The sequence below is a fragment of the Mus caroli genome, chromosome 14, assembly GCF_900094665.2.
Source record: "Mus caroli chromosome 14, CAROLI_EIJ_v1.1, whole genome shotgun sequence".
NCBI classification, from domain to species: Eukaryota; Metazoa; Chordata; class Mammalia; order Rodentia; family Muridae; genus Mus; species Mus caroli.
The window spans coordinates 46,919,188-46,947,160 of record NC_034583.1 but is presented as its reverse complement, the minus strand read 5'-3'; the positions used below and the strand labels follow the sequence as shown (position 1 = coordinate 46,947,160).

At 53.0% G+C, this 27,973-nt stretch overlaps 3 protein-coding genes across 7 annotated transcripts in view; 1 reads left to right on the top strand and 2 right to left on the bottom strand.

The window, feature by feature from the left end:
• Nucleotides 1-1,937: 1,937 nt before the first annotated feature.
• Nucleotides 1,938-3,949, top strand: Nrl (neural retina leucine zipper). Of its 2 annotated transcripts, none has more exons than XM_029468679.1 (2): nt 1,938-2,014; nt 3,566-3,949. In XM_029468679.1, exons 1-2 carry the CDS (start codon nt 1,938-1,940, stop codon nt 3,885-3,887), a joined length of 399 nt encoding a protein of 132 aa, XP_029324539.1. In that variant the 3' UTR covers nt 3,888-3,949. The 2 variants fall into 2 exon arrangements, with proteins under 2 accessions (XP_029324539.1, XP_021038296.1); XM_021182637.2 differs by having other exon boundaries at nt 1,938-2,318; nt 3,555-3,949.
• Nucleotides 3,950-7,005: 3,056 nt separating this feature from the next.
• Cpne6 (copine 6) lies at nt 7,006-13,973 on the bottom strand. 2 transcript variants are annotated; one of them, XM_021181581.2, is made up of 17 exons: nt 13,849-13,973; nt 12,409-12,580; nt 11,672-11,851; nt 11,188-11,262; nt 10,971-11,045; nt 10,714-10,797; nt 10,535-10,624; nt 10,092-10,196; nt 9,778-9,864; nt 9,156-9,215; nt 8,778-8,911; nt 8,652-8,706; nt 8,520-8,571; nt 8,055-8,188; nt 7,679-7,915; nt 7,316-7,491; nt 7,006-7,209 (listed from the first exon to the last, which is right to left on the bottom strand). In XM_021181581.2, exons 2-16 carry the CDS (start codon nt 12,574-12,576, stop codon nt 7,354-7,356), a joined length of 1,674 nt encoding a protein of 557 aa, XP_021037240.1. In that variant the 5' UTR covers nt 12,577-12,580; nt 13,849-13,973; the 3' UTR covers nt 7,006-7,209; nt 7,316-7,353. The 2 variants fall into 2 exon arrangements, with proteins under 2 accessions (XP_021037240.1, XP_021037241.1); XM_021181582.2 differs by having other exon boundaries at nt 7,013-7,209; nt 12,409-12,603; nt 13,849-13,968.
• Nucleotides 13,974-16,323: 2,350 nt separating this feature from the next.
• Carmil3 (capping protein regulator and myosin 1 linker 3) overlaps nt 16,324-27,973 on the bottom strand; it is a 17,656-nt gene continuing 6,006 nt past the window's right edge. The window contains exons 15-40 of one of the 3 annotated variants that reach the window (XM_021181812.2): nt 27,685-27,761; nt 27,503-27,607; nt 27,341-27,410; nt 26,847-26,928; nt 26,650-26,746; nt 26,449-26,503; nt 26,200-26,372; nt 25,944-26,012; nt 25,659-25,752; nt 25,459-25,557; nt 25,023-25,151; nt 24,740-24,853; nt 24,134-24,309; nt 23,275-23,362; nt 23,006-23,140; nt 22,709-22,772; nt 22,167-22,375; nt 21,569-21,669; nt 20,432-20,747; nt 19,981-20,112; nt 19,127-19,193; nt 18,933-19,022; nt 17,361-17,479; nt 17,039-17,219; nt 16,791-16,910; nt 16,324-16,675 (exon numbers count right to left, since the gene is read on the bottom strand). In XM_021181812.2, coding sequence (XP_021037471.1) covers nt 16,650-16,675; nt 16,791-16,910; nt 17,039-17,219; nt 17,361-17,479; nt 18,933-19,022; nt 19,127-19,193; nt 19,981-20,112; nt 20,432-20,747; nt 21,569-21,669; nt 22,167-22,375; nt 22,709-22,772; nt 23,006-23,140; nt 23,275-23,362; nt 24,134-24,309; nt 24,740-24,853; nt 25,023-25,151; nt 25,459-25,557; nt 25,659-25,752; nt 25,944-26,012; nt 26,200-26,372; nt 26,449-26,503; nt 26,650-26,746; nt 26,847-26,928; nt 27,341-27,410; nt 27,503-27,607; nt 27,685-27,761 — 2,988 coding nt within the window. In that variant the 3' untranslated portion in view covers nt 16,324-16,649. Of the gene's footprint in view, nt 16,679-16,790; nt 16,911-17,038; nt 17,220-17,360; nt 17,480-18,932; nt 19,023-19,126; nt 19,194-19,980; nt 20,113-20,431; nt 20,748-21,568; nt 21,670-22,166; nt 22,376-22,708; nt 22,773-23,005; nt 23,141-23,274; nt 23,363-24,133; nt 24,310-24,739; nt 24,854-25,022; nt 25,152-25,458; nt 25,558-25,658; nt 25,753-25,943; nt 26,013-26,199; nt 26,373-26,448; nt 26,504-26,649; nt 26,747-26,846; nt 26,929-27,340; nt 27,411-27,502; nt 27,608-27,684; nt 27,762-27,973 lie in introns of all 3 variants that reach the window. The other 2 variants (XM_029469366.1, XM_029469367.1) reach the window with 2 other exon arrangements.

The window sequence follows — 27,973 nt, the reverse complement described above, 5'->3', positions numbered from 1 at the left end:
TGAGAATTGTGTTTCCATGGAGGGGTGGTGTTTGGGGTCAACATGGCTCTCTCTGTTGGAAACCACGCTCACAACATAAGCAAGGTCCGATATAGGAAGCTTCTCTGGGGAAGATGCCGGTTTTTTTCCTTTTTGGAGAACTGATAGCACCTGTCTTTCACTGTCTTCTGAGTCCCTGCCCCAGGCCAATGAGATATGCAAATAAGCCCTTCTTCTTATTGGATGAGGCTCGAGGACCACAGATGATCTCAGGGAACCCAGTCCTTTAAGAGTGTTCTCTGGGCTCTGTGCCCACAGCCCCCTTGTTTTGAATACAGGGACATCACCAGCCCCTGCTTTATGGAGTGTTTAGTCTCCGGGGAAGCTGTGCCTTTCTGGTTCTGACAGTGACTACGTTGTCTCTGCCATTCCTAAAGTGAGTATGTCTGGTGACCCTTGAGGGTCATATAGAGCCCCTCCCCTGATCCCTGCAGTCTGCCTCTACTGTATCTTGCTGTATCTTATGTAGAATTCTTGCTCTTCTGCACCCTGTCCTACTCCTACTCTGGCTGCTATTCATATCAGAAAGATAAGCAATCTTCCCAACTAACAGTTTAGCATCTCCCAGTCTCTCTGTACACCACCATCGGTGTCTCGAAAGCTCCTTTTTTTTTTTTTTTTTTTTGGCCAAGGACTAGCTCCTTCTAGCAGCCCTGTGCCCTGTCCTCTCAGGGCTGAGTGGGTCCCCTGAAGAGGGAAACCTTGTCTAGTCTTCTTTCTGGTCAAAGTGTGGAAGTCTGAGATTGGTCAAATTAAAGAGGAACCTGAAGTCCAAGTGCTGGGGATGAGTCTCCCTGAACTTCTCCTCTGGGGGTGGGTGTGTTTCTTGGCCTTGGGAAGTGTAAACTAGTGAGATAAACTAGAAGGAGGTGTTCCTTGGCTGGGAAGAGAGAGTTCCTTAGCGTCATAGACTTAGCACACTCTGTTGAATCATGGTTTGCTCGAGGGCTTCTTGGGGTGATAAACTTTTGAGCTTGTGCCTCTGCAAAAGATGGGGCTGAGAGGCAGCCTTTACTAAAATTATGAGTATAGACCTCTCCTTTTAGGGTACTTCTCAGAATTGGTCTTCCACAGAGCACTCTTTGGGGGGAGTTTGAAAGCCCACAGTGACCAGAAGGATCAGATAGCGAAGATCATCTGCTCAGACTCGCTTAACACAGCAGGTTCTAAATCAAAGACGGTCTGTCTTCATGAGCTCTCTTTGGAGAGACTGGCCCCAAGAAGAGAGACCACTGGTCCTGATCTTCCTAGAACCTTTCTTTTCTCATGGAAAGTCTCTTTAGAAGAGATTTGTCTATGACTAACCCATAGAACAAATGAGTAGCTGACACTCCCCTGAAGGCTTTGAGAGATAACGATAGCAGCACAACTACCTTACATCCTAAAATTCACAGCACAGTTCCACATATTCATGCTCAAACACACACACACACACACACACACACACACACACACACACACACACACACACACACAGTTAATTAAGTAGAAACTTTAATTGCTTGTAGATGGAATGGTGCCTCTGGAGATGACAGAGCTTCTCAGCGTGTCCCAGCACCAGGGTCAGGAGCACTACCATGTTGCTGTTGTTTTTCATGAATCCCAGAGGCACCAAAGGGTACTGTCAACACACCAAAGGCTGTGTTGTCATTCTGTCCTTCAGATCTTCAGTTTCTTGTTGCCTGTTAGGAGCTGTCTGGAAGTAGCTGTTCAGGGAAGAGGGACTGCATCTGTACTCTGGAATCCCAGATCACTAGTTCCAGGGCAATTGGGTCCTGGGGAGGTGGGGGTGGGGGTGGGGTTACAGTGAAAGGGGTGGGAAGGATGGCAGGCAGCCTCTCAGTGTTCTACACCTTCCCTCTTTCTTGCAGGAACGCCTCTCTCTGCTCAGTCCCAGAATGGCTTTCCCTCCCAGTCCCTTAGCTATGGAATATGTTAATGACTTTGATTTGATGAAATTTGAAATAAAGCGGGAGCCTTCTGAGGGCCGATCTGGAGTCCCCACAGCCTCGTTGGGCTCCACACCATACAGCTCGGTGCCTCCTTCACCCACCTTCAGTGAGCCAGGCATGGTGGGCAGCGGCGAGGCCCCTAGGCCAGGCCTGGAGGAGCTATATTGGCTGGCCACCCTGCAGCAGCAGTTGGGGGCGGATGAGGTTCTCGGGCTGAGTCCCGACGAAGCTGTGGAGCTGCTGCAGAACCAGGGTCCTGTCTCAATGGAAGGGCCTCTTGGCTACTATTCAGGGAGCCCGGGAGAGACAGGAGCCCAGCATGTCCAGGTGAGTGACCAGGTTAGTCTGAGGGGAGGGAGACCTAAGGAAGGAGGCCAGCCAAAAGAGGGAGGATAAGTCCTGGAGAGAATTATGAACTGGAAAGAGACAGAACAAGGTCCTTGAGAAAAATCAGAGAAACTAGATCGCTTTTTCTTTCCTTTTTTCTTTTTCCTTTTTCAGACAGGGTTTCTCCGTGTAGTCCTGGCTGTCCTGGAATTCACTCCGTAGACCAGGCTGGCCTCGACCTCAGAAATCCGCCTGCCTTTGCCTCCTGAGTGCTGGGATTAAAGGTGTGTGCCATCACTGTCTGGCTAGATCGCTTTTTCAAAGTGGTAGGAAATGGTTGAATCATGGAGGACAGAGAGACAAGATTAGGAAGGAGTGGAGAGCTGTGGTTCAGGACTTTAATCCCAGCATTTGGGAGGCCGACGCAGGAAGGTTTCTGTGAGTTCAGCCTTGTCTAAGTAGTGTTCCTGGCTAGCCATGACTACATAGTGAGATCAGGTCAAAAACAACAACAACAGCAGCAACAACAACAACCAAAACAAAACAAGTTTTGAAAGGGCTTCAGAGGGAAAAGGGTTTAGAATATAAGAGCGTGGTGGTGGTGGTGGTGGTGGTGGTGGTGAGCGATTTTGTGGAAGCAAATAGATAAACGATGTATGGAACCTAACTGGGTAAAGGCTGTGGTTGACGTTGGCTTTTTCAAGGCTCTGAGTCTTCCCCAGCGCCTAACCTTCTCAGATGGGATTGGGACTCATCCTATTAATTATAGACACAGATGGGGGTGTTGAGGGCTTTAGGATGTAATCCAAATCCTTGAGGGTCACCGGGTTGTGATGTTCAGGACAAGGAAACGTGTCGTGTGTGGCAAGGGCGGGATCTGTCTGGGTGCGGTTACCCCCGGGACACTGCAGACAGCTGAAGGGTACGCAGCGCAGCGTCCAGAGGCATGATTGGTTTGCCAGAGAGGGGAGGGGCGGAGCCCACACTGTGACACTTGCAGAAGGACCAAGGGATGTGGAAGCCTTGGGGATGGGGGATGGAGGACAGGGGTGGCAGCGTAGCCCCATGGTCCAGGTGTGATAGAATCTGGGGTGGGGTTTGCAGGAAGAACAGCATACAGTAGGTGAGGGTGGAGCCTGGAGGGCTTTCTTAAAGGCTCCTTGACTGTCATGGGGACCCGAGTGTCTAGCCGGGTGACACCCGCACCAATCTGGTCCCTGCACTCTTCCTCCCCAGCTGCCCGAGAGATTTTCGGACGCCGCGCTGGTCTCGATGTCTGTGCGCGAGTTGAACCGGCAGCTGCGGGGCTGCGGGCGCGACGAGGCTCTGCGGCTGAAGCAGAGACGCCGCACGCTCAAGAACCGCGGCTACGCTCAGGCTTGTCGCTCCAAGCGGCTGCAGCAGCGGCGCGGGCTGGAGGCGGAGCGCGCTCGCCTGGCCACCCAGCTGGATGCCCTGCGGGCCGAGGTGGCCCGCCTGGCTCGCGAGCGCGACCTCTATAAGGCCCGCTGTGACCGGCTGACCTCCGGCGGCCCTGGGTCCGACGACCACACACACCTCTTCCTCTGAGCCTTTAGGGCAGGGGGTGTGGCGGTTTGGAGGTGGCTGGGTAGATGGCGCTATACAGGAGAGGTAGTACCACTAACCAAATCGCTACCTGTGGTTTTGTGTATGTCTATCCAAATATCCCCAAACTTCTGAGCATCGTGGCATGCCAGAGGTTAGATGCTGGTCCTTTGCTGGAGATGAGTTCCCTTCCCTTTTTCAGGTCACGACGCTTCATGATTTAGTAGGGCACTGAATTCTGTAGGAGCTAGTGCCTGTACTGAGGGTGGAGGTGTGGAGGATGGGCAGGTGGCATACTGAGGAGGAGGAGGAGGAGGAGGAGGAGGAGGAGGAGGAGGATGCAGCTTCCCTCCTATCCGTATAGTTCTTAATTCAAGGTTTTCAATCTGTAGTGCATTAATGCTGTAATTAACAATGAAGCTGCATTTTCACCGAATCTTTGGACTCCCCATTTTACGACTACTGGATTGTCAGGATTTCAATTCCCCTAAACAAACAGTAATAGGTCAACTCAAAATGTTCTTCTCTGCTCAACCCAGTGGCCTTTAGAGTCCAAAGCAGCAGAACAAGTGCCCTGGATGGGAGCCTGGCGACCTGGGCAGTAGTCTCAACTGTGTCACACAGGCTGTATGTCTGTCACCTTAAGCAAAGCAATTGTCACAAGGTTTCTCTCATTTGGACTGGATGACTTCCGACACTGTTTTAGTTTTGGCAGGTCCAATGGTCTCCTCAAGAGGGCCCAAGAGGACTGTACCAAAGGGACATCATGTTCTGTCTCATCTTCCAGGCTGTAGCTTAGGCAATAGATACACAGCATGCCTGCTCTGGGGACGCTCACTTGTACTGCCTAAGTGGCCCCCTCTAGGCTTCTCTGGCCTCCAAACTGCAGAAGGTGCCCTTGCTACCTCCTGCCTCTCAGAGCTGAAGTGAGACCTCACAGGATAACAGGGAGCCGAGAGACTGTGACTTTTTGTGAATTAAACCTGAAGTTCAAGAAAAACTAATGTTATTGGCTCAGTGTCCTTGCAATTTTAAAAAGAGGTAATTCTATATCACTGTGTTGGGTAACTGTTTTGTGTGTTTGCTGAGAGAGAGAAACAGGGAATGAGAGATGGGGAGGAAGGGGGAGAAGAAGTTGGTTTTTTTTGGGGGGGGGACGGGTCTGCTGTTGTAGCTCAGCAGTTGATTGTTTGCCTAATCTGTGCAGAAAGAGACCCTTTTTGGAGCCGAGCAGTGCACATCTCAGTTCTAGAAGACCAATGAAAGTGGATTGGAGGAGGTGGAGGAACGGTCCAGATGGAGCCTTACCACCCACCACCGCCACTACCACAACCAAACCCACCCAGGAGCAGCAGTGGCCCTAGCTAGGCCTGTCTCTAGCTGTCCTCCAGGTCTCACAGTTGCCATGGTAACCCAGCCCTCCAGTTCAGCAACATATGGGGAGGGCCTTTGGGCAGAGCAGAAGCTTTGAGCTGGGAGTAGCCACCTCATCAGCCACTGTCATCTGTCCTCTAAGGGGCATAATAAATGGGAGAAGCAGTTCTGTGTGGGGGAAGTGGCTCCCATATGTCTTTCTTCCTTTCTGCCCCCAATCCCCACCCCCTGACCAGCTGTCTCTTCTCTTCCCCTCACATTTCTTGTCCCCCCCCCCCCTTGCTGGCCTAGCTCATCCTTCTCGCAGGAGAACGGAACAGGAGTCCTTCGCTCTAGCCCCCTGTACTTTTCTCTCCCTTGTCTCTTTTTGACCAGTGACCTTTCTCTCTGCTGTGGGTTCTTCTCTAATGAGGACACACAGCATCTTCCTCTTTTACATCCTTCACAGAAAGGAGAGGCTAGGACAGAGGGAGGCAGCCAGGATCTCAGCTCTTCTTCCGTACTTTGTGTCCTCTCCTCTTTTCTGTTCTGTAGCCCAGGCTAGCCTCTGTAGCCCAGGCTAGCCTCAAATTCAGGATCCTTTTTTTTTTTTTAATTTAAAATCTTAGTTTTTATTTTTTGTGACAGGGCCCTACTGTATAGTCCTCGCTGGTCTGGAACTTACTTGTAGATCAGGCTGACCTTGAACCCATAGAGATCTATCTATCTCTGCCTCGTGTGCTGGGATTAAAGGTGTACACCACCACCATGCCTGGCCATTCTTTGACTTTCTGAGTGCGGGGATCACAGGCATAACACCCTCCTTTCCCTCACTCTGAGTTTCTGTTGTGTCCTCCTCTGTCCTTCTGAGCTTCAGTCCGGTCCCATTGATTCTCTTGCACCCCTTTCTTATGTGCATGGTACTCAACAGCAGAGACACTCTCCTCAGACACTAATGCCCACCAACCGGACCTCAGTACACACATGCCTGGTCTTGAGCTGGCACATCTAGGCCCTATGTATGCGCTCAAGCAAAGGTTTCATGCCAGAGTGATGAAGACTGTGGTGTTCTGGCTGGGCAGCTCCAGCGCTGGCTCTTTTCTGACCTCGGAGAGTTAAAAAAAAATCAAGCCTTCCTCACTCTGCTTGAAAACCAGAGAGATTGTGCTCTGACTTGCTACCACAGCACACACGTTTACAGACGCCAAGCGTGATGTGTGCTAGTGAACAGTCCTTGCTGCTGCTTCTGATGTCATCCAGGAGAGTGCCCAAGTGGACGTCCTGAAATCTGTGCAAGGTCGGGTGCATGAAGGCTCATCCAGAAAAAAAATCAGGCCTTCCAGACCTGATACCCTCTCTGTGCTCCTAATTCATTAGCAGATCTGCTTCATCCCCTCACTTCCCCACAGTCTCTTTGTGGCCTGCCCCACAGCTGTGTGGGGGCTGGGACTCAGCCCCTGGGATACTCAGCGGGGACTCTCTGGAGACAGCTCTAAGAAAGCATCAGCCTGCCCTCTCAACAGCCCCTCATTACTCTCCCCCATCTCCTGCCGTTAACACACATGGTGTTTAGACCCCCCTGGGTTTGGGAGGTGAAGGTTGGGTCCCTAGATCCACTGGCACACAGTTGGGGATGAGGCTGCAGAGACAGCAGCCTGCTGGGGAGGTGTGGCTCAGATCTGGAAAGAGGTTGGCTCCCCGTTGTCTATGGTGTATGTGGGAGTGATGGACTGTCCAATGGACATCTGAGGCATGACGGGTAGAGGCTGGGGTACTTGGTGGTGGTTCCTTTTATTTACATCCATAAAGTTACAACCACTGGAGGAAGTTATTGAGGGTCCTCAGAGTTGAGGGGTATCGGGCTTGGAGAGATGGGAACAGGGCCCATCACTCACTTCCGGGACCCGCAGGGCACCACTGGTCCAAAATGCAGAGACACAGGTCACTGGAATCACAAGGTCAGCACAGGCACCTGAGAGGAGCAGGAAAGCAAAAACACCACCACCAGCATTACGCCAGCCAAGATGGGCTGTTCAGAAACTCTGCTTTGAACACCTTTTGTATCCCCCAGAACTCACTGAGAGACTGAAGGGATGTTGGTTATGTCGAGAGGCAGTCATGGGCTAGGGCTGGGAGTCATAGCTGGTGTGGAGAGCCTGGGAGCCCCGGGACTGATACCTTGGCTGGCATAGTACTCTACCACCTGCCGTGGCACCTCTGCCAGGACACACTTAGCTAGTGCAGAGGGGGCAGCCTGGGAAGGAAAGGAGATTGGTTAGGAGCAGGAGAATGGGTCAGCTGGGTCAAATGAGCAAGCAGCTGGACTTCAGAGGGCATGGTGGGTTCCAGTGACCTTTGGAGGACATGCGGAGGATAAGAAAGACAGATTTTTGGGGGCACGAGTTGTTGAGAAGCCCTGGGAGAGACGACAGAATACTCACATCCTTGAAGTCCCTGAAGGGCACAAACTGGACAATGTCACGGGCTGCAGGTACCCCCTTTGGGCAACGCAGGGGACCATCATCTCCGTCCAGTAGCCTCATGTCAGAGAAGTCAGCGTTGCCCACGCCCACGATGATGATTGACATGGGCAGGCGGGAGGCTCGCACAATGGCTGTTCGGGTCTCGGCCATGTCACTCACCACACCGTCAGTGAGCACCAGCAGTACTGAATACTTCTGAGGGCAAGCAGAGGGGGAACATGGGACGCTTCTGTATGAAAGGGCATTGATGCTCTTTCCAAACCCGGGTCTTGACCCTGGCACCATCTGAAGATATGCAGGCCGGGAGGCCCCTGGTTGTCTGTTTCCTCCTCACCGTGGCTTGGCCGGTGCTCTGCTCCCGCTGGGCTGGTTCAGCCACACGGTTGATGATAGGGGCCACGTTGGTAGGACCATAGAGCTGGATCTGAGGCAAGCAGCGGCGGTAGGAGGCTATGACCCCTGAGATCTCTGTGGGCACAGAAAGAGAGATGAAGCTGGCAGAGAGCACTCCAGACACAGCAGAATGGTAATTTCTGTTCTAGGCTTGATAACGCCCAGCTCCTTACTAAGGAGAGGGAGAGAGAGAGAGAGAGGCAGATGGTCCCTGGGGCTGGGAGAAGTAAATGGACAGATGCCGGGTCACAGGGCTGGAACTCTTTCCAAATGAAGACAGCTTTGGATGGGAGGAGGGCCAGGACAAGGAGCTGAGCGCATGGGAGCAGAGTCTGCAGTACTGATGCCGGAGATGTCCAAGCGCCTGTGGTTGATGGTGCAGCTTGGTGGGGCTTTCCCAGCTTACCTTCACATTCAGGATTTTCTGGGTCAAAGTTGATAGCAAAGTCATGGGAGACCTGTTAGAGTAAGGGAACAGTGAAGGGGTGTCTCCTCCATGTCTCCCCTGCAGGCCTCCTGTCTCTTGTACCCAGCCTACCTCAAAGTTTGGGGGGATTCGAGCTCCGAAGCCAAAAGCTGGGAACCGCTTATCACTGGAGAGAAGAAAAGGCCGTGGAACTCCCAGGGCAAAGCCTTCCTTCCTGATCCTACCCGGACCCCATACCTGTCATAGTCCTGGCAGATACCGCCCACTGTGCGCAAGGCCTGCAGGTAGTGGTTGGGCTGTCGGGGGCTGAGGCAGTGCAGAGACTGGCTGCTCCTTGGGTCCCCATTGGAGGCAGTGAAGTCGATAGCCACCTGGGTGAAGGTAGGGAAGGGACATGCGGCAGCCATGAGAACCAACAGGCAGGTGAGGCCAGAGGCAGAGGATGTGGAAAGGCCAGCGATGAGTCTGGGGAAGCCCATAGGTGTCCTCATAGTGGAGTAAGGTGTTGGATGCAATGCATGGGATGCCAGTTAAGAGCAGTGAGACTCTGGCTTCCTTCCGTTGGCATGGACTAAACCACTCCCTTTTTCTTGTGCCGACTCCCGGGGTCTTTACCGTGAAGCTGATCTGGCAGCCACCCATGATATAATCCAGGAAGGTGTGGACTTTTTCCACCTGGCAGATGGGAGAAGATAATGAGGCAGGTGAGGCGGGGTTTTCAGGTGGAAACTTTGGCAAGGCTTCATTGGGGAAAGGGGAAAACTTTAAAGGTTGTTGGGGAGGATGGGGTGGAGCTAAGTGTTCACAATTCCAATTCCCAGAGCAGGTCTTTAAAGCAAGGGAAGGACGGACAGGCAGACAGTCAGACACTCATAGTCAAGCACCTGTGTGCAAACACACACACACACACACACACACACACACACACACACACACACACACACACAAATAAATGTAAAAAAATAAATGGCTGGAGAGATGGCTCAGTGGGTAAAGGGGCTTGTGGCTAAGCCTGAAGCCCTGGGTTTGATCCCTGGAACCAATATGGTGTAAGGAGATGACTGATACCCAAAAGTTGTTCTCTGACCCCCACATATGCTCTGTGGCACTCGGTCCTCCCAAGTGCACCCCCAATAAATAAATGTAAATTTTTAAAAATTAAAAAGCAGGCAAGCACGGAGCTGAGGTTGTGACAGGGCAGGGGCAGAGGATGCCTGAACTGGGAACGGTGACTTACGGTGCACTGGGCCAGCACGACTGTCCCTGAGCTCTTGTAATTCTTCTTCTTGTCTCGGTACTTGGGGTTGATACAGTCCCACTGCATCTAGACATGCCCCCAACCCAACACAGAGTCAGACGTTCATCAGATAGACCTCCTTGCCCCTTCCTGCCAACGGTCCCAGGGGAAGACCCTCATGACCCTGTCCTTCTGCCAAGCCTGGGCATTTTCATCCTTTCTATCTCCAGTCACCTAGAATGAGGAGGTTGGCAACCCCCAGGATTCCCTCTCCCCACCCCAGGGTCCTGGGGTTAGGATGGGGTCTCTGGTACCTCCTGCCCAGGGTTTGCGGTCCCCTCTTGCATTTCCTGGAATGTGCTGGTAAACTCGCCTATGAAGTCATGCTTTCCACTGGAGTCATAGTCATATACCAGGAACTAGAGAGAGAGGCAAGGCGTGGGCTGGGGTTAGGGGTGCTCTCTCTGTAGTGTTTCCAAGGCATCTGACAGGGCAGTAGGGACCTCACGGTGTCTAGATCCCAATCGTAGTCCTTAACCTATCCAGAAGCCACCTGATAAACTCTACTCTCTAGCTCGAGCTGGTAGAGAGTTTGGTCCCAGATAAAGGTACCTCTGTGGGAAGATTAACACAGAGCTGTGAGCTGTTATTTATCCCACAGAGACAAGTGCTTATCACACGAGGGAGAGGGAGGAGGAGGCTTGCTGGACCCTGGGGAAGGTCTCAGACAGCAGACTGGATGCTCCAGGGGCTTTACCTTGAGCGGCCTGTGGATGTCACAGCTGCACAAAGAATGCAAGGACAGGCGGAATGGCTCCCAGCTGGGGTTCAGGTTGTTTTTCACCACCTTTGAGAGGTAGGAGGGACCTTGTCACCAACTGTCTAGGGTTTTTACTGTAATCTGTCCACTTTTATCCCATATCCCTGTGCACCAACCTCAGTCCTCCAGACCAATTGGTCACTCTGGTCTCCATTGGTCTTATAAATCTCCATGAAGGGGTCGGACTTGCTGAACAGATCCTGGAGATGCAGGGGGAAAGGGTGTGTGAGGCTGGTGTGATCTTGGAGGAGGGATGGGAAGGCAGGTAACACTGAGAAGAGAACTGGTCTGGGAGCCTGGGGTCTGTTTGTGGCAGGAAGCCTATGGCTCTCTCTAATGGGGCATGGATGGGTGTGGACTCTGGGGATCTGACCTTGTTATCCAGCTTGTGGGCTCTGAAGGTAAGTTGCACATAGTCGTTGGTACCTGATACCTCCTCAGCCACAATCTGTAGAAGGGACAGAGGATTTTGAGTCCCCTCCCCACCCCCCATATATGCTTCCCATGAATAAAGGCGGCCATCAGCACAGTATCACAATGGATGTCCATATGGGGACACTGAACCTTGACCCAAGAGTGACTTTGCCTACCGTGATAGTAGACTTGCCTGCCGTCTTCCCATTCTTCAGCAGTAATGGTTTAGTGACCTTGGTTTGTGACACAATCTAAAGACAGAGGTAGAGGGGAGTGTGGCTGTAGTGTATGCATCTGCCCTGGCCAAGGCTATAGAGTCCATAAGGTTGGCCCTTTGATCAGGATAAGGTGGATTCAATTTCTACAGCAGCCTGAAGAGAGGAGTGCAGGGGAGGGGAGTGTAGTTCAGTGGCAGAGTTCCTGCTCAGCCATGAGTTCAATCCCCAGCCTCAAATACAACAACAGCAATAATAACAAAAGGAACACTACAGGTACATCTGACCCCCTCTTCAAATGGGAAAAGTAGGTTAAGCATCTTGTCCAAGGGAACATGGAAGGGAGGGATCCAGCCTCAGAAAGAGCTCCTTTCTCTTAGTTTGGCTCTGGAGGCAGAAGCTGATGGCAAGCTAGACAACGTAGGGACTGAGCTGGAATGCAGACCTGGCCCAAGGTGCACTCCGTAGACCCGAGGAAGGTGTCGCTGCTGGGGCTGGTGGCTCCATCCTCGGCATCAAACACGTGGAACTGCAAAGGCTGCTTCTCTTCAAAAAAGTATTCAATGGCCAGCACCCGGGAGAAGACTGGGCTTGAACAGGAGCGAAGCACCTCGGTGCGTTCCACCTGCAGCAGGAGGGATAAGGACCCTCTGGGGACTGAGGCCGCTTGTCCCCGTCTGGTACTTCAATTAGTTTCTTTCTTTCTTTCTTTCTTTCTTTCTTTCTTTCTTTCTTTCTTTCTTTCTTTCTTTCTTTCTTTCTTTCTTTCTTTCTTTCTTTTCTTTCTTTCTCTCTCTCCCTCTCTCTCTCTCTCTCCCTCTCTCCCTCTCTCCCTCCCTCCCTCCCTCCCTCTCTCTTTCTCTCTCTCTTTCTTTCTTTCTTTCTTTCTTTCTTTCTTTCTTTCTTTCTTTCTTTCTTTCTTTCTTTCTTTCTTTCCTGACGTCTGAATCTGGGGTACTGCTGGACTATTAGACCTCAGCCCTCTAGGGCTCTGAACTTCTGGCTAAAACGGCTTGGGCTTATTACAATGATGGCATGTTTGTGTTCGAGGTTATCCGCACGGGTAGGAAAGGTCCTTTGGAATCCTCATGTTCCCCATCCTTACCCTGCTCTCCTTTACCCTCCCTCCTTTTTAGGTTAAAGGAAGGTTAGTCAAGGAGAACCCCATTAAGCTGCCCTCACCTCCACCCACTGCTCATCCGAGTAGAGTTTGAGCAGCACACACGGATGCGGCTTTGTGAGCGTGTCTCGGTCCAGCAGGCCATGGCAGGACACCCGCAGCTCCACTCGAGAGGCTCCCAGGGTCATGGCCGGGGGCTCAGGCACCCATCCCATCTCTGGGTCCGACATGGCACTGTGGGGGAAAGAACAGACAACCTGGACCGAGAGGAGAGGAGTTTGTCTCTTGGGGGTCCTGGACCCACCCGTTGCTCTTCTTCCTGAGGTCCTGGGGTCCTAAGGACAAGCTCTTCCTCTGCCCTGGTTGACTTCCTTGATGCTTTAAGCAGCAAAGAGCAGGAGTCCAGAGTCCCGTGCCTCTGTCACTCTGCCAGCCTAGGTGTCATGGATGGGGCTGGAAAAGACTGGAGGACTGGGATAGAAGTGGGTTCCTGGCAGCCTCGGCTCCTAGGCCATCGATTGATTTCCGCTTACTGCTGTCTCAGCACCTTCTGCTATTTCCCGACTGGTCTATGAGCCAGTGCTGCACTCAGTCTTGGCACCAGGGAACCAAACTAGGGCAAGGGGGTGGGGAAGAGGGTGGGGATGCCCCTGGAGGTCTGAAGAGGGTGGGCCTCAGGGAAGGAGTCTGCAGTGGACAGGAGGAGACAGGTTGGCAGTGGAAGGGTCTGTGTAAAACTGCCCTGCTGTCTTAGAGTCCCCTACTCACTGTCTGGTTGGCTGATAAGAGAGATAGGTGGTGGGCTTGGGGAGGGAGAATCAGGACTTTCGGGCTCTGTTGTGAGCTCCTCGGGTGCTTGACAAGCCCGCAGTCCTCCCCACCTCCCCTGTTCTCACACTTCTTGGCAACACAGGCACTGTCTCTTAGCGACAGGGTTTTGGGGGAGCCATGGCCCCCACCATGCTGCCCGTGGGATGCATGCGCACCACCCTCCCCCAGCAGAGTCACCAAGCCTCAGGCAGCAGCAGACAGGGGTATGCCGGCCCGAGTTCATGGCTGGACAGCCCAGCTCTCTGTGCCTGTCCAGATCTCAGGGTGAAGCTATCTGATCCATGCCATGCTTCCTGAGTGAGTGTCCACTGGTGTGCCTGAGTACCCCACCCTCTGTCTGTCCCCCTCTGTCCTGTGTCCCTCTCCAGGAGGGTGTGACAGTCCCGTGTCTCTGTCAGAACCGGGACCGTTCCCTGGCTGGTTACCAGCCAGCCTCTCAATGATGATAAAGCTTTATAGATATGCGAGGGAGGGTCTGGGCTGCGGCTCTCAGTGACTTCCAGCCACAAGTCTCAGTTAACGTGGAGCCCGTGAGGTAGGCAGGGGCATGTGGTGGAGAGGGGATCAGGTAGGGGTGGCTGGTGACTTCTCTGAGAGCTAGAGGAGATGTTGTTATGGAGACTGGGCCAGGGAAGGCAGGACTCAGGCTGGATTAGGAAGGATGGGCTCACCTGGGCTCTTAGTGAGGGTCTCCTCTCTCCAGTCTGCAGTCTTCCGCCCTGCCCCTGACTTCCTCGCTGCTCCAGCCGCTGGCGCCAGCTCCGGCTCGGTTCTGCTGCTATTTATGGGGCCTGGATGGGGAGGAGGGGGGCCGCAGCATCAGCTCCCCCCCCTGCACAGACTGGCTGGGAGGGAGGAGAGGGGAGGGACAGGGACACTGCCTGGGAGGGAGCCACAGTACTAGGAAGGAGGGCGGGCTGGGGGCAGGCCCAAGGCAGGACCCCCCGCAGACACAGTGACATACATCTCTTTCACATCACACCCACACCCAGCATCACAGAAACACACACATTGCAGTGGTACACGCGCGCGCACACACACACACACACATACACACACACACATCCATATCCACACAGAGGAAGGATGCGATGCAGGGCACCCACGACTCACAGGCTCACACATATCTTGACACTCGCAGGCGCCAGTACATAAACTCACGGTGACACCATGACAGTTATAGCCCCACTGATGCGCACTGGGAAACACACTCTCACAGTACTTTCAACAGTACTACACTTGTTAAGGATATTTGTAGCTACATGGAAAAGAAGACTAGGCTGTACTTGTGACACACACACAGACACCTACTCCCACTAACCTGGGATACAACAGAATGTTGATATCCATATACTCCTTAAAAAACCATCATGCAGCACACTGAATCTCAGGAAATGGCAGCCGGTTCCCGAGTTACCCTTTTGTAGGGAAATGAGGACCATGAACATAATGGCCCCACATGGGATCTCATCGTAAGCATACAGCCCGTGTATTGACTGGACATCACCATGATAGACCCGATGGTCTGCTCCACCCCCGCCTCCCAGATCCAACCATTATGGTCACGTCTTTGTGGGAGGGGCTGGGCCAGGCACAAAGCTTAAGGAAACAGAAGTTAGTCACTCACAGTGAGCCCAGGGGAACTGAGCAGTTTCTGTACAGCTAATGCCACTGGGGAGACATTTGGGTGTGGTGATGTGGGGGATACTCAGATGTGTTCACTAGGACGCTGGCCATCCCTGTCCCTTAAACTGCTTATGTATTAAGGTAGAAACTATTAACTACCTCCCGAGTGCCAGAGACTGGTCAGGTACTGGGGCTTAGTCAGGATAGCTCTTGTGCCTAAGGAGGCAGAGACATATGAAATAGAAGGACCCACACGGAAATGTTAAGATAATATGAACGCTGTTAACTATATAACTATAACACATAGTTATGTTCAGGGTAAAATGGAGGCATAATGCAGGAATAAAGGTTCAATCTGAACTTCAAGGAAGGCATCCAGGATGTCAAAAGAGGCTTGGAGGGAGTTCCTGACATTTAAGATCATATTTGTTAGGCCATACCAGGAATGGTTAACATAAATACAGTATTTTCTTTTCATGTTGTAGAGACCTGTTCTGTATAAGCCACTCTATTGTGGAGGCTTTTCATTATTAGGAATATCCACTGGCAGGGCTTGGGGAGAGGGCTCAGCAGTTAGTTAGGAGGGCTGGTTGCTCTTCCAGAACCTGGGATCAACTCCCATCACCCACATGGCTGCTCACAACCACTTGTAACTGCAGTCCTAAGGACGCCAATGTCCTCTTTTTGCCTCTGTGGGTACTACATGCACAGACACACATACAGGCATGATGCCCAAGCACATGAGATAAAAATAAAGGATTAAAAAAAAGTTTTATCTACAGAGGGCTGGAGAGACGGCTCAGTGGGTTAGAGCACTTGTTGCTCTTGTTGCTCTTGCAAGGAAGCTGGGTTGGCTTTCCAACCCACATGGTGACTCACAACCATCTGTAACCTCGGTACTGGGTGATCTGATGCCCCCGTTTAGCCTACACACACACACACACACACACACACACACACACAGTCTAAAGGAGAGACATAGCCTATAGCTCAGCAGGAAAAGGCTACTGCCTCTGAGCCTGAGGACCCGAGTTTGATCCTGGGGACCCACAGAGTAGACAGAAAGAACTGACTCCCACAAGTTGTCTTCTGACCTCCTCATGCATGCTGGTCACATACATATACACAAAATAAAATGTTAAAAAGGGTACCCATAGGATAATGTAGCATTTAATATGATAGTGAACATATGTATGAACACGAGTACGCACATGGACACACACATGCACACAGGCTTCCCTGGTGCAATGACTGCCATCTTCTAATCCTAGCACAACCTCCAAAAAGCCAGAAAACCACTGTGTTTCCCCGTCATATTCATCTCTTCTACAGCCTTGATTCTGCAATAACCCGTGACTTGTCATCCTTTGTCAGCAATTCTGCTATTCCATCTTCTCTTGGAACCCCACATTCAGATGTGTGAGCTGTTCTTTACTTTCCCCAACTGTGGCCAAACCCTGGGGGCTCATGGGAAGAGGGGTGTGTGTGTGGGAAAAATGCAAAGCTTGCACAGCAGAGACCAGAGGCAGACAGTGATTTTTTTTTAATTCTATACAAGTGGGGAGAGAGCCCCTGGGCATAGAGGGGCAGAGGTTTACCCTCCCCCCAGGGAAGAGACAGCCTCTGCCCAAAGCTCTCCATCGAGACAGCTCCAGGCAGGTGTGACAGCCTCCCTGCTTCAGGTCACTCCCTCCCTTCCAGTCCCCACTCCTGCTCCCCTATGCCTTCTTAGTGCTGCTGCCCTGTAGGACGAGGGCTGGCACGGGATGGGAGAGCAGGGGTGGATGGGGCCTGAGTCCTTATGAGGCACATGTCGCGGAAGGCTGGGGAGGGTGTTCAGCAGCTGTCAGTCTGTTCCCGGTTCACTGGTTCCTGCTGGGGACAAATTCAGAGAACCCTGTTTCCTGGGCAAAGAGAGCCAGCCACTCAATATTTGGGCTCGAAGGGGCCATGTTTGACAGGTCAGTGGAAAGGGGACATGTCTCACCACAGACACCTGTAGGGTCAGGTGGTTGTCTCCTATCGGGTTCCAGTTTGTCACAGGACTGTGCTCGCCGTGTTCTCTTGGGTTTCAGGGGCGCTGTCCTGCGGCCCTGATCAGTGGGTCCTGAAATGAGAGTCACAGCAAGGGGCTCATGAAGTGGGTGCTCATCCAAGCTTCAGCCTCTGGTTGTTGCTTGTCTCTGTTCTAAGGTCCAGAAGGGGGAATCTGATGTGGGCACCAAGGCTTCTGACCTTGTCCTTCTGGCTCCTCTTGGTCTTGCTGTGAGCCCAGTCTCAGCCGGGGTTTGTTGGCTCCTGGGGCAGCACTGCTGCTCTCAGTCTCTTCTCTGCCTCCTGGCACCTGGGGGGCCCTGCGGCCCCTGGGCACAGCCACTGGCTTAGGGGGACGTGGACCTATGGGGGGCTCCTGTAGCTGGCAGTGAAAGGAAGATGTTGGGCCAGTCAGTTTCTGACTCTTTCTAAGGACCCCTCCCCCATTCACTGTTGACATTCCTAGGTCTTTCAGTATCGTTGCCCCTCAGAACACCTTCCCCGTCCATCTTCTGGCCTTCACCTTGGCATTCCTAGTGGGGACCATTCTCTCTGGGAACAAGGCTCCCTCCTTTTCCTCATCTCCATCCTGGGAAGCTGGGCTAGGGCTTTGGCAGCTGTGGTTTGCGGCACTCTCCTCAGCTGGGGAATAGTAGACAGGAGAAGCTATGGAAATGACATTTGTTCAGAGCCCTCCTGGTACTTTTCCCACGATGCCCTACAAAGCCAGGACTCTTCCCCCATCCAAACTCATTGGCTCCAGCATCTCTGTTGTCTTCCTTTATCCTCATATGTCCTAGCCACTGCTTTCCATCTGCCCTGAAGCCATCACCTGGGCCTGGCGGGACTCAGTCTTTTTTCCTACTGGAGCAGAGTCAGGATAAAAGACCTCCTGGGTCCACAGACCCAACAGTCTCGTCAGAACTGCAGTGCCCTAGGGCCCTGTCAAGGCTGCAGCCTGGAATTTTTTCAGCACTGCCTCCAAGTCTGATTTAGACAGTGGGAGCCTTAGGGAGAGATGCCTTATCACGTTTCCCTGTGACTTTAAGCCACGTGAGCACAAAAGAGGGGTAGACCTGACAGGTCTTGTGTCTGTGTCTCAGTGCATAGTGCAGAACCTGGCTAACTGTGGTTTACTAAATGAAGGATGCAGCCCTGCTTTGGATACTACATCTATAGTCTGGGGCCAGGGACAGGAAATCAGGAAAGCTGCCCCCAGCACTGGCTGGCCTTAGAGAATGGAGTGGATCTGGCAAGGCTTACACTGGCCACTATAGGAGAAGAAGGGAAAAGGACAGAAAGGAACAGGGGGGACAGTGGGGAGTCAGTGGCCCCCAAACCAGACCTGCCTGCTAGGCCCTAGCCTAGGAGTAGGAACTGGGGAGGTTCTGGGTCTCCAGAGAAATTTGGTCTGTGTTGATGCAACCAGGAGCCATATCCTGGGGTCTTTGGGAACTTGGGTTGATGCTGGGCTGTCTCGAATTTCTTTAGTGGCTTAGGCTGAAGGTCCCCTGAACCCAGAAAGGGGTGGGGGAATGTGACATCTAGAATAATTCCCTTCCTCTCCTGACCCAATCGTAAGGTAGGAAGTAAGTGACTGGTTTGAGGTCCCGGGTGACTGAGTGGGACTCACACTCAAGACTCTGATCTCTAAGACAGCCAATGCTGCTTCATCGGGGCGCTTTTCTGAGAACCATGAGCACAGGGTTGTAAGCAAGGCAGCAGTGTTTGAGGAGGTATGACACAGCGGATATCCGCTGGCCGCTGGCCTCGCCCCCTTTCATAGCTAAGGTGTGGAATGAGGCCTCCTTTATAGCTATAGGGCATCCCTTTGCTGACAGTGACCAGGGTACCACCTGTCTCAGAGAATTCTTCAGGACCATCCACAAAACATTTCTCATGTTTCCTTAACACTGGGGAAAACACCTGTGCTCTGAAGTTTGTCTTTTTTTTTTTTTGGATGTATCTTTAGACACGTTTACATGGTTGACTTCCCACTACCTCCCCTTGGGTGAACATTCCCCAGTGTAGGGGACCATGGCATTCATCTTTTTGAGCTTTTGGTGCTGCTGGCTGAGAAAGGGGCTTTACATACCTATGTGCCACGTGGCCTCTGCTCGGCGCATGGCGCTGAAGCTTGGCTTGGAGCTTTGTGGGGGCGGTGGTGGCTTCCAGGCTCCAGGCCCTGGAGTTTGGGGGAAGGGGGTGGGAAGCAAAAGGGGAGAAGGGAGGGGGAAATTAGGAGGCATTGGTGAGAGATGAGCTAAAGGAGGGAGCGGCCAACCTCACCTGCATCATCCGAAGAGCGCCGTTTCTGCCAAGCCTGGGTACTGTCCTCCTGGTCTGGGTCTGTGCCCTAAAAGCACAGTGGAGTCAGGTTGTGAGAAAGGTCTCCTCCACAGAGGGACTGCCGCTGACAAAGAGCTTCTCCTGAGAGGCTCCTGTCAGTCTCAGGTTACTAGTTCCTAGATACTAAGTTCCACTTTGTTTCCAAAGCCTAGTACCCATATCACCTTGGGGGCATAAGAAGGTTTACACCAATGAACATACTGGCAGCTTAATAGTTACCTGTTTTAGAAGAAAAATGAGCCTTTAAAGTGCCTGTGATTTTAAAGATGATAACAAATAGGTCCAGACTAAATTTGAAAGGTGAACTGACTTAAATAAAAATACTACGGAAATTTTAATTAGGTGCCTATGCATGAGGTAAAAAGTCATCATGAAGGGTGTAACACAAGCCACGGAAGTCTGGAAAACAGAGCGCTAAGATCAAGTATTTTAAGACCCTTCTCCCTATTTCACAAGCTCTAGTACAGTGGTTCTCAGCCTTTCTAATGCTGCGTCCCTTTAACACAGTTCCTCATGCTGTGGTGACCTCCGACCATAAAATTATTTTCATTGACACTTCATAACTGTAATTTTGCTACTGTTATGAATCATAATGTTACCTGTGTTTCCTAATGATCTTTAGGCCACCCCTGTGACCCCAGGTTGAGAATCACTGCTCTAATAGGTAAAGAAATGAGCCCTGGATTCCATGCCAACAATGTAGAAAGACACGTGCTTTGTCCAGTGACCATCAGGGATAAGGGAAGTGAGATGAGCCCACAGGGCCTTACATTTGCCACTCCAGGGACCCTCACCTCTCGTTTTCCATCAAAGCTCCACCCTTTGGTTCTTCCCAAGCCGGGAAGGGCAACGCCGCCGTGCACCCTTGGTTGCTGCGCTGTCCCAGGGGCTGGGGCTCCCTCTCCTGCCTCCAACCTCTCTGTGCCCTAGAACAAAGTCTCTTGTTAAAGGCATGGGAAGATTTCTAGGCATCAGGGGAGCTGTGGGGACACCTGAGGCATCAGGGAGACCCTAGCTCTGGGGGAAGCCCTGCCTACACATAGGAGGAAATCCTTCCAACATCTTCATTTGTATACAGCATATTCTGGATCATTCTCAAGAAGAAGGGAATTTGAATGACCAGTGTTCTCCAGAGCGAGCCCCACGTCCTAGTATTTTTCCATGAAGGTTGGGTTAGGATCAGGGAGTGGAGCCCTGTGTGGGCCAGGAAAAAGTGGGGTGGTGTAGCACTTCTGGCTCACTTACCATCTTCCTGCAGAAGGAAGATCCTCGGGCCCCTCCAAATCCAGGAAGGAGGCTGCTCTCTTCCTCTGGGCTCCAACAAGGAGATGAGTTATTGCCAAGGCTTGGGGGGTCTGGGCTGGGCGGGCTCTCCTGAGTTGGGGGTGGGGGTGGGGGTGGAGGGAGGAGGAGCCCAGCAGTGGGGGAACCTGGTCCCCTGTCCCCTTTGAAGCTCCTGGGCCGGCGGAAGTGAAACAGGCCTCGCCTCCTCTTCTTCTGGAGTGGAGGCAGCGGTGGCTCTGAGAGGCCTGGTCTCATGGTCCTCAGAGTCCGGGGATAGCTGGGTGGGGTTGGGAGTGGGTAAGTGACAAGTGCCACATGCAGGGCGCAGGGTGGAGCTGGTGCTGGTGCTTTCTGAGTATGACAAGCATCCTGCTCTCCTCTGTCACCTAGTCTTCCCTGCACCCTCGCTTGGTTCTCAGGCAGTGAACCCCCAAAAGCGTCTGTCAGAAACCATCAGTGGCCTCTTGAACCCAAATTGACTATTTCCCCAGGCCCCCTCCTAATCCCTTCTTTCAGCTTCTCCAAATGACACGACTTCTGTACAGTCCCTGGGGAATCTGCAGGACAGGACAGTGATAGAGCAGGGTTTCATACTGTAAAGGGCACCCATCTGGGGCCTGTCACCCCTGACCTGTCCCTAACCCCAGACTCTAACCAGCAGGAGATGCTGGCTCCATATTTTTCAGCCATCGTCAGGAGATTCCCAGGCTGGGAAACTAGAGGATGGGTGGGTCAGGAGGAGAACCTGAGGAAATTTGGAGAGACTGGCTAGGGCGGGTTCTCAACTTGTGGGTTGTAACTCATTTGGAAGTGAGCGACCCATTCACAGGGGTCTCATCTTAGATACCTGCATATGGGATATTTCCATTAAGATTTGTAACAGTAACAAATGTATGAAGTAGAGACAAAATAATTTTATGCTTGGGGGTCACCACAACATGAGGAACTGTATTAAAGAGTCCCAGTGTTAGGAAGGTTGAGAACCACTGTGCAAGATGAGCTCTGTTGTTGGTGAGTCTCCCCTGGAAGCTAGAGGAGTTTGTGGCCAGCTTGTGTGTGTGTGTGTGTAGGGGGCTGGGGCTGGAATGTGGGTCATACCTGGAGCTTTCGTCCATGACCCTTCTGCTGAAGAAGTCTTCCAGCCCCTCATCTAGACGGGTGGCCATCCCATTCTCCTGTCGAGGTCCAGGCACTGGCACCTGCTGGGAGGAGACTCAGGTGCAGGATGTTCCATCTCCTGTCCTCTCAGGTCTTTCCAGGGCCGTCCCCTTTAGACTTGGCCCCAGGAAATTTTAGACTCCAGTTCAACAGGACATTTCCTAAGCTTATAGGCTCTCAGCTTTATCCATCACCCCAATTAAAACATTACTGTCACTAGCTGGCAAGATGGGTTTATCTCCCTTCCCTCTTTCCTCCCTTCCCTCCTTGTTTCTCATCTTCCCCTCCTTCCTTTTTCAGACAGGGTGGAAAATTTCACTGTGTTGTCTAGGCTGGTTGTGAATTTGTGGGCTCAAGTGACCGTCCTGCCTCAGTCTCCCGAGTAGCTGGGACTATTGGTTTATGCCATCGCACACACAAAGGACAGACTTCTTATCAAATATATGCTGGCCCTTGCCAATCTGGGTCCTAAAGCTTGGAGCCTCAGCTCTGGCATTGCCAAGGAAAGCAGGCTCTGTTGTAGGCTGTTGGCACTTACACTGGGCCGGCCAGGTCCTGGGGGGGTGGTCCTGGGAGGCCTAGGCCTCCCTTGTGTTTGATGCCTTAGTTTATAGCCATGGGTAGGTAGCTCAGATAGGCCTTCCCAGGAGCCACTTGCTGTGGGCTGGCTGGCTCCAAGTCCTGAGAACCAGCCAGGAGGGATCCCCAAACTTCCCAGTTGGCTTTCCATGTCCTGAGGGCTCCCACCTGTGGGTGCAGTAGTGTTATAAGGAGAGGAATGGAGAGGCGGAAGAAAGAAAGGCGAGGAGTGCCTGGCAAAGGGTCCAGTGTGGAGGAGGTTAGACCAGTGGTTTTCAACTTCCCCTAATGCTGTGACCCTTTAAATACAGTTCCTTATGTTGTGGTGACCCCCAACCATAAAATTATTTTTATTGCTACTTCATAACTATAATTATTTTTCTATTTTATGAACCATAATGTAAATTATATGTGTTTTCCAGTGGTCTTAGGGGACCCCCGTGGAAGGGTCACAACCCACAGGTTGAGAACCACTGCATTAGCCTGTGGCTGTAAACTCACTGATGAAGGCAGACACTGGCCGGATCTTCCGGCAGCGTTTCTGCTTTTTGATGGCCATAGTGTCCTGCAGAAATGGAGACAAAAAGTGACCAGACCCTCAAAGCTTTTTCTTTAGAGTCCACCCTGCCTCAGGCTGAGGATCTGGAATGAGGGAAGAGTCTGGACAGGCACGGAGGAGGAGAGGCTTGGCACAGGGAGGTGGAGTCCGAGAGGTGGTGGTGGTGGTGGGGTGACCGCAGTTGCGTAGGTTCAGGGAGAGGACTCAGGTGAAAGCAAGGAGGGAAGACTGGGGCTCACGATGTTGGTCCCAAGCTCATCATCCGTTTCCTCGTGGTCATGGTTCCTGCCTCTGCCTCGGGAAGATGGATCCTGCCCTTGGCTTGCCCCTCCTGGTGGATCTGACAGTGTCCTCAGCTGGGTCAGGTGCCGGGCCTGAGGAAGGACAGCCATCATCAAGACCCTGAGGAACGTGCTGACTTCCCTGATCCTGGAGGCGGGGCTTAGAGAGCCAGGAGGGTGCCAGGGCAGAGGGAAGACCTGAATTCATTTGGGATCAGCATGTTTACCAGGCTCTTGTGGGAGTGGTACAGCTCCTGGAGGATCTCATCCACTATGGAGTTGGTCAAGTAGGTGACGACGGAGAGCTTCACCTCGCTGTAGGTATAGGTGGGGCTGTTCAGCTACTGCCTGACCCCTGGGCTTCCACCCCTTCTCTCCCCAGATGCCTGAGAATGGACCAGCTGGCTGGGCTGCCCACAGAGAGCATAGTTGCCGTAGGCAGCACCTTGGGTCCAGGATACCCATATCTCTACAGACACGTGTGCAGGACTCAGACAGTGATCAATTCAGCAGACACACCTTTCAGCCTAGGTGTGTATGGGCAAAGAGGAACTGAAGGAGGAGGAGGAAGGAACGAGGAGGTTCCATGTCAGGAGCACCAGCAGCACGGAGCTAGGTGAACTGGGTGCTACGTAAGCCGTGAGTTGGCTGTTTCACAATGCGTACACTAACTCTCAGTGTAGTTACTTTAGTCAGTGGTAGTGCCTACATCCAAATGAAATGAAGGGGGGGGTCTAACGAAGATCAGGAAGAAGGGGGCATGTTCATACTCCTGATTTACACCCTTTCCTTTGTCCATGTCTCCGAGGAGACTGTGTTCTGCTTTCAGGAGGGGATTCCTGGTATATATGTAGTATCTAGGAGTATATACCTATCTATGGGCCACCCTGACCTCTTGGACTCCATCTCAGCCCCCAGATTTCTAGGGCAAGCACGAGTCAGACCCTAAATAGCATGACTGCAATAGTTAAAGATTTATCCCTTATAATGGAAGGCTCTCCATTCATTATTCATCGCTGATAGCTCCAAACTCCCTAAGTGCTCTGGGCCAAATCCAGCCTCCTCCACCCCATGCCCGGCTCTCACTCCAGCTTGTTCTGAATGTCCTGTCCCGCCTGCTCCAGCAGCGCTCCGCGGATGAAGTTCCGGGGCACAGTGACACGTTCTGCCACGTTGCTCAGCATCTTGTTGTGACCTTCTGCCACCCGCATGGCCACAGGGCACAGTTCCTGTGTTAGGCTGACCATGGACTCCAGAATCACCTGTTGAGGAAGAAGGAGTCCCAAGTGGGGGAAGATCAGCGCTAGCACCACAGTGGAAGTCGTTAGCCCATCTATCTAGCTCCCCTTGGTGAGACAGAGGGACCTGATTAGGTCACACAACCATTAGTGTCAGAGCCTTGGAGAGCCAGGGTTCTCTGCCTCGATCAGTGCCCTTCCACCCTGCCATCCTGACAGGGGAGAGTCAGCCCAAGGATCAGAATCCTGGAGAAGGAGGGGTTGGAGGAGGTCAGGATCCAAGGCTTCAACTAGAAGAAAAAATAATTCTAAGGCTCTAGGTGTTGCAGGCACAGAGGAGTATGGGAGCGTCTCCATTCTATTTCCTTTGTGCCCTCTGGTCTCTTTGCTCTGACTTCTGTTTTAGTCAACACTGGGCTCCCACCAATGGCCTCCTTCCCCTCCCAGAACTTGCCTGAAGCTCCTTGTCCACAGCTTTGGATACCTCACTGGCTACCGACTCTAGTCTCTGCCGCACAGGCCCATCGTTGGCCAACACGTGACCCAGCTCATAGAGGCTGGGAAAGAGCTGGGAAGGAAGAGGTTCTCTTCAGAGGCCAGAATCGGGCCCCACTAGGTCCCCAGGCTACGAGGACACATGCACGGAGCAGTGCTTAGATGCTCCTGGTGAGCATCCAACTGAGTGGCCTTCTTGGCTTTCCAGACTGTAGGGAAGGGTGGGGCTGTGGAGGGCTCACCGCCCGGGAGTTCTTGGCGTCCTTGATGAGGTCCCGGGCATAGAGCAGCTCATCTTGCACTGGCTCCAGGGGACATAGTCTCAGGGCCCGCACCTCCTCCTGCACTCGCCCACACAGCCGCTGCAGCATCTGAAGCACAGTGGCCAGAGGGTCGGGGGTCCCAGGTCAGACCCTTTGGGCCATGCTGCGCACTCATAGCGTTGGTGATACCTCTGTACGGCCCGCTTTCTCTCCTCTGAATGCCCTTCCTGAATACCTAGTTGAGCCCCTGGAATGCTCTGTACCCCCTGGCTGCTATTTGCCTGCGTGTATTTGGGGCCCATCATCAGATTATCTCTTTTCTCAGGTCCAGTCTGGGGCACCATGTGATGCCTATGCATCAGCACGTCACGTCTGTACCCTGCATGCCCCTTGTTCCTGGGAGGGAGGTGTTTACTTGCTCGGCGCTGCTGGTCACCAGGCCCTGCTGCAGCCTGAAGGCTTGCTCCTGAGGGCATGTCTGGGAGTGGTTGTTCCTCACCAGGCACCACTGGATCTAGAGATGATGGAGTGGGAAGGTTCAGGGTTGAGGATGTGGGCTGCTGCCTCTCCACCCCCCTGCTCTCTCACCCTGCTTAAAGAAATGTGACCCTTCACCTTCTGCCACACATCCTCAGTGCGCTCAGGGGCACTGCGGTAAGCTTGAGAGATGTCGCTCACAGGGAAGGACATGAAGCGCAGTGTGTGGTTGCTATGAAACAGTAGTATATATAGTTAGATGGGAAAAGAGACAGAGGGGAGCCCCGCCCCCAAGCCTCTTCTTGCTCATTCTTTCCCTATCCTGTAGGTCAGGGAACTGGGATGGACCTAGGGTAGTTTAATCTTAGTCCTAGCACAGGGAGGCTGGGGGCCTGTGTCAGGACAGAGCTCTGATCTACTCACCTCTCCAGGGCCCTTGCAATGTCCAGGAAGCCCAGGGCAGACGTATTGTTCCGATCCCATAGTATAGTTCTGAGGGAGGGTGAACACTCAGTAAAGACCAGAGGTGTGACCTTCTTTGAGCCTCCCCCTCCGCCCCCCAACGAGGCCGACTCAGACATGGTTCCGGAAATGGAGGGCACAGAGGCCAAAAGGGAAAATACGCATATGTGTCAGCGGGTCAGGGATCTAGGTTGAGGGGTAGAGATGCGCGCCTCACCTGAGGGAAGAATTTATCTGCAGCGCCTTCGACAGCATCTTGGCCCCGATGTCCTCCATGCCGTTGCCACTCAGATCCACCTTGGCCAGGCAGGTGTTGCTGCCCAGGGCATTGATAAGGATGCTGGTGCGAAGCTTCAGCCTGGAGTCTGCCACGGACAGCGACTGCAGGGACTGAGTGGGAGAACGGAGGTCAGGGTGGGTCCCCATACCACCCACCCACAGGTCCCTCCTAGGCCGGGTCACTCACACAGTCCTCTTCTTGGATCAACTGCACCAGCTTATGCAGGATCTCTTCCAAAGTCCTGTTGGAAGTCGGGGTCAGAGTAGGAGGGGAGGGGGACCAGGGACTTGCTATTAGAGGAGGAGAAGGGTGGCCAGAGGTCATCCAGTAAGCCAAGAGGACTGGTGGATGGCAGGAACAGGGGCTGTGGGCATAGGAAGGGCTCACTTGGCCTTGACATTGAAGTTCTTTCCTAGGAATAGGTGCTTGAGGGATTTGTTCTTGCCAAGTGCAGGCACCAGCGTCAGGAGGTCTGAGTCAAACCCTGTTTAGTAGATGGGAGAGTCCCGGCCTTGAGGCCCAAGGTGAAGAGAAGAAGTCTCCTCGGGGCTTCACCCCTATGCTCAAAGAGAGGTCTTACTCACCATTATCAGACAGATCTAGGCTGCCTATACAGGTGACAGCCCCCAGCTGCTCCTGCAAGGCCTGGGCTCCTGCTGAGCGGAGCTGCAGGGACAGGGAGTCGGGGTGAGAGGCCAGAGAGGGTGGATGGATGACCATGTTTAATCTTTAGGGAACGTGCTAGTCACTCAAGGGCCTGTCTGTAAACCTCACTACACTGTATCCACCTCTAGGGGTTTCTTATCCTCTCCCTCAAAAGCCAGCTGCTCTGCTGACAGCTCGCTCCTGCCCTCTGCTGGGCAAGCCTGGTATCAGCCACCCAAAGCTTTAGGGTCAGAGAGATAGTCTTGAACTTGGATGGCCAGTTTCATAGGAAAAGGGGTGTGGTCAGTCTAGAGAGCTATTCCCTGTCTCTGCTCTCCGCTGTGTGTGTGTGTGTGGCGGAGTGGTAGCATAGAGCTCCGTCTTGACTGAGGGACACTGGTCTGGTGGCTGGGACAGGGGAGACATGGCTCACCTCACAGCTGCTAAGGTCCAGGTGCAGATCGCTGAGGTGACTGTTGAGGGAGAGGCCCTGAAGAAGTGCCCTGTAGTGGGAAGGTCAGTAGGCCCACCTTTACCCCTCCCCAAACACTTCCACGGCTCCCCTGGGCATCTTCCAACCCTTCACCCACCCAACCTGAGGGCCTCCAGGGGCAGCCTTGTGGCTGACAGGTTGACATGGCTCAGGGTGTAGACGCTGCTGAAGAATTGCTTGAAGGCTGGCGGGGCCTCCCGGCCCTTCCTGTGGAGATCCCGGGAGTCAGTAGGGGAGGGCTACGGGCATGGGTTCCTCATCCCTCCCGGCCCCGTCGCCCCCACCTGTGGGAGCAGCTGTTTCGAGCCAGGTTGAGGTAGGTGAGGTGAGAGCAGCAGCCATGAAGGAGGGCGCCCAGAAGCTGTGGAGAGATGCAGCGGCTCTTAAGATCTCGGACCCCCATCCCGTTCCCGGCATTCCTTTCTCTGAGGCTCCACTGAGAACACCCGTTCAGCCTTTTAAAACCCCACCTTGCAGTTTGGAGCTGTGAAGAAAGGATGGACCATCTAAAGACTGCCATATCCAGGGATCCATCCCATAATCAGCTTCCAAACGCTGACACCATTGCATACA

Excerpts from the sequence above, each read along its gene's own strand:
- Nrl (XM_021182637.2), top strand. The coding sequence starts at position 1,938 with ATGGCTTTCCCTCCCAGTCCCTTAGCTATGGAATATGTTAATGACTTT. Across the intron at positions 2,319-3,554 it reads CAGGAGCCCAGCATGTCCAG|CTGCCCGAGAGATTTTCGGA; the intron begins GTGAGTGACCAG and ends CTTCCTCCCCAG.
- Cpne6 (XM_021181581.2), bottom strand. The coding sequence starts at position 12,576 with ATGTCGGACCCAGAGATGGGATGGGTGCCTGAGCCCCCGGCCATGACC. Across the intron at positions 11,852-12,408 it reads CGGATGAGCAGTGGGTGGAG|GTGGAACGCACCGAGGTGCT; the intron begins GTGAGGGCAGCT and ends CTCCTGCTGCAG. Across the intron at positions 10,798-10,970 it reads CCCACAAGCTGGATAACAAG|GATCTGTTCAGCAAGTCCGA; the intron begins GTCAGATCCCCA and ends CTGCATCTCCAG.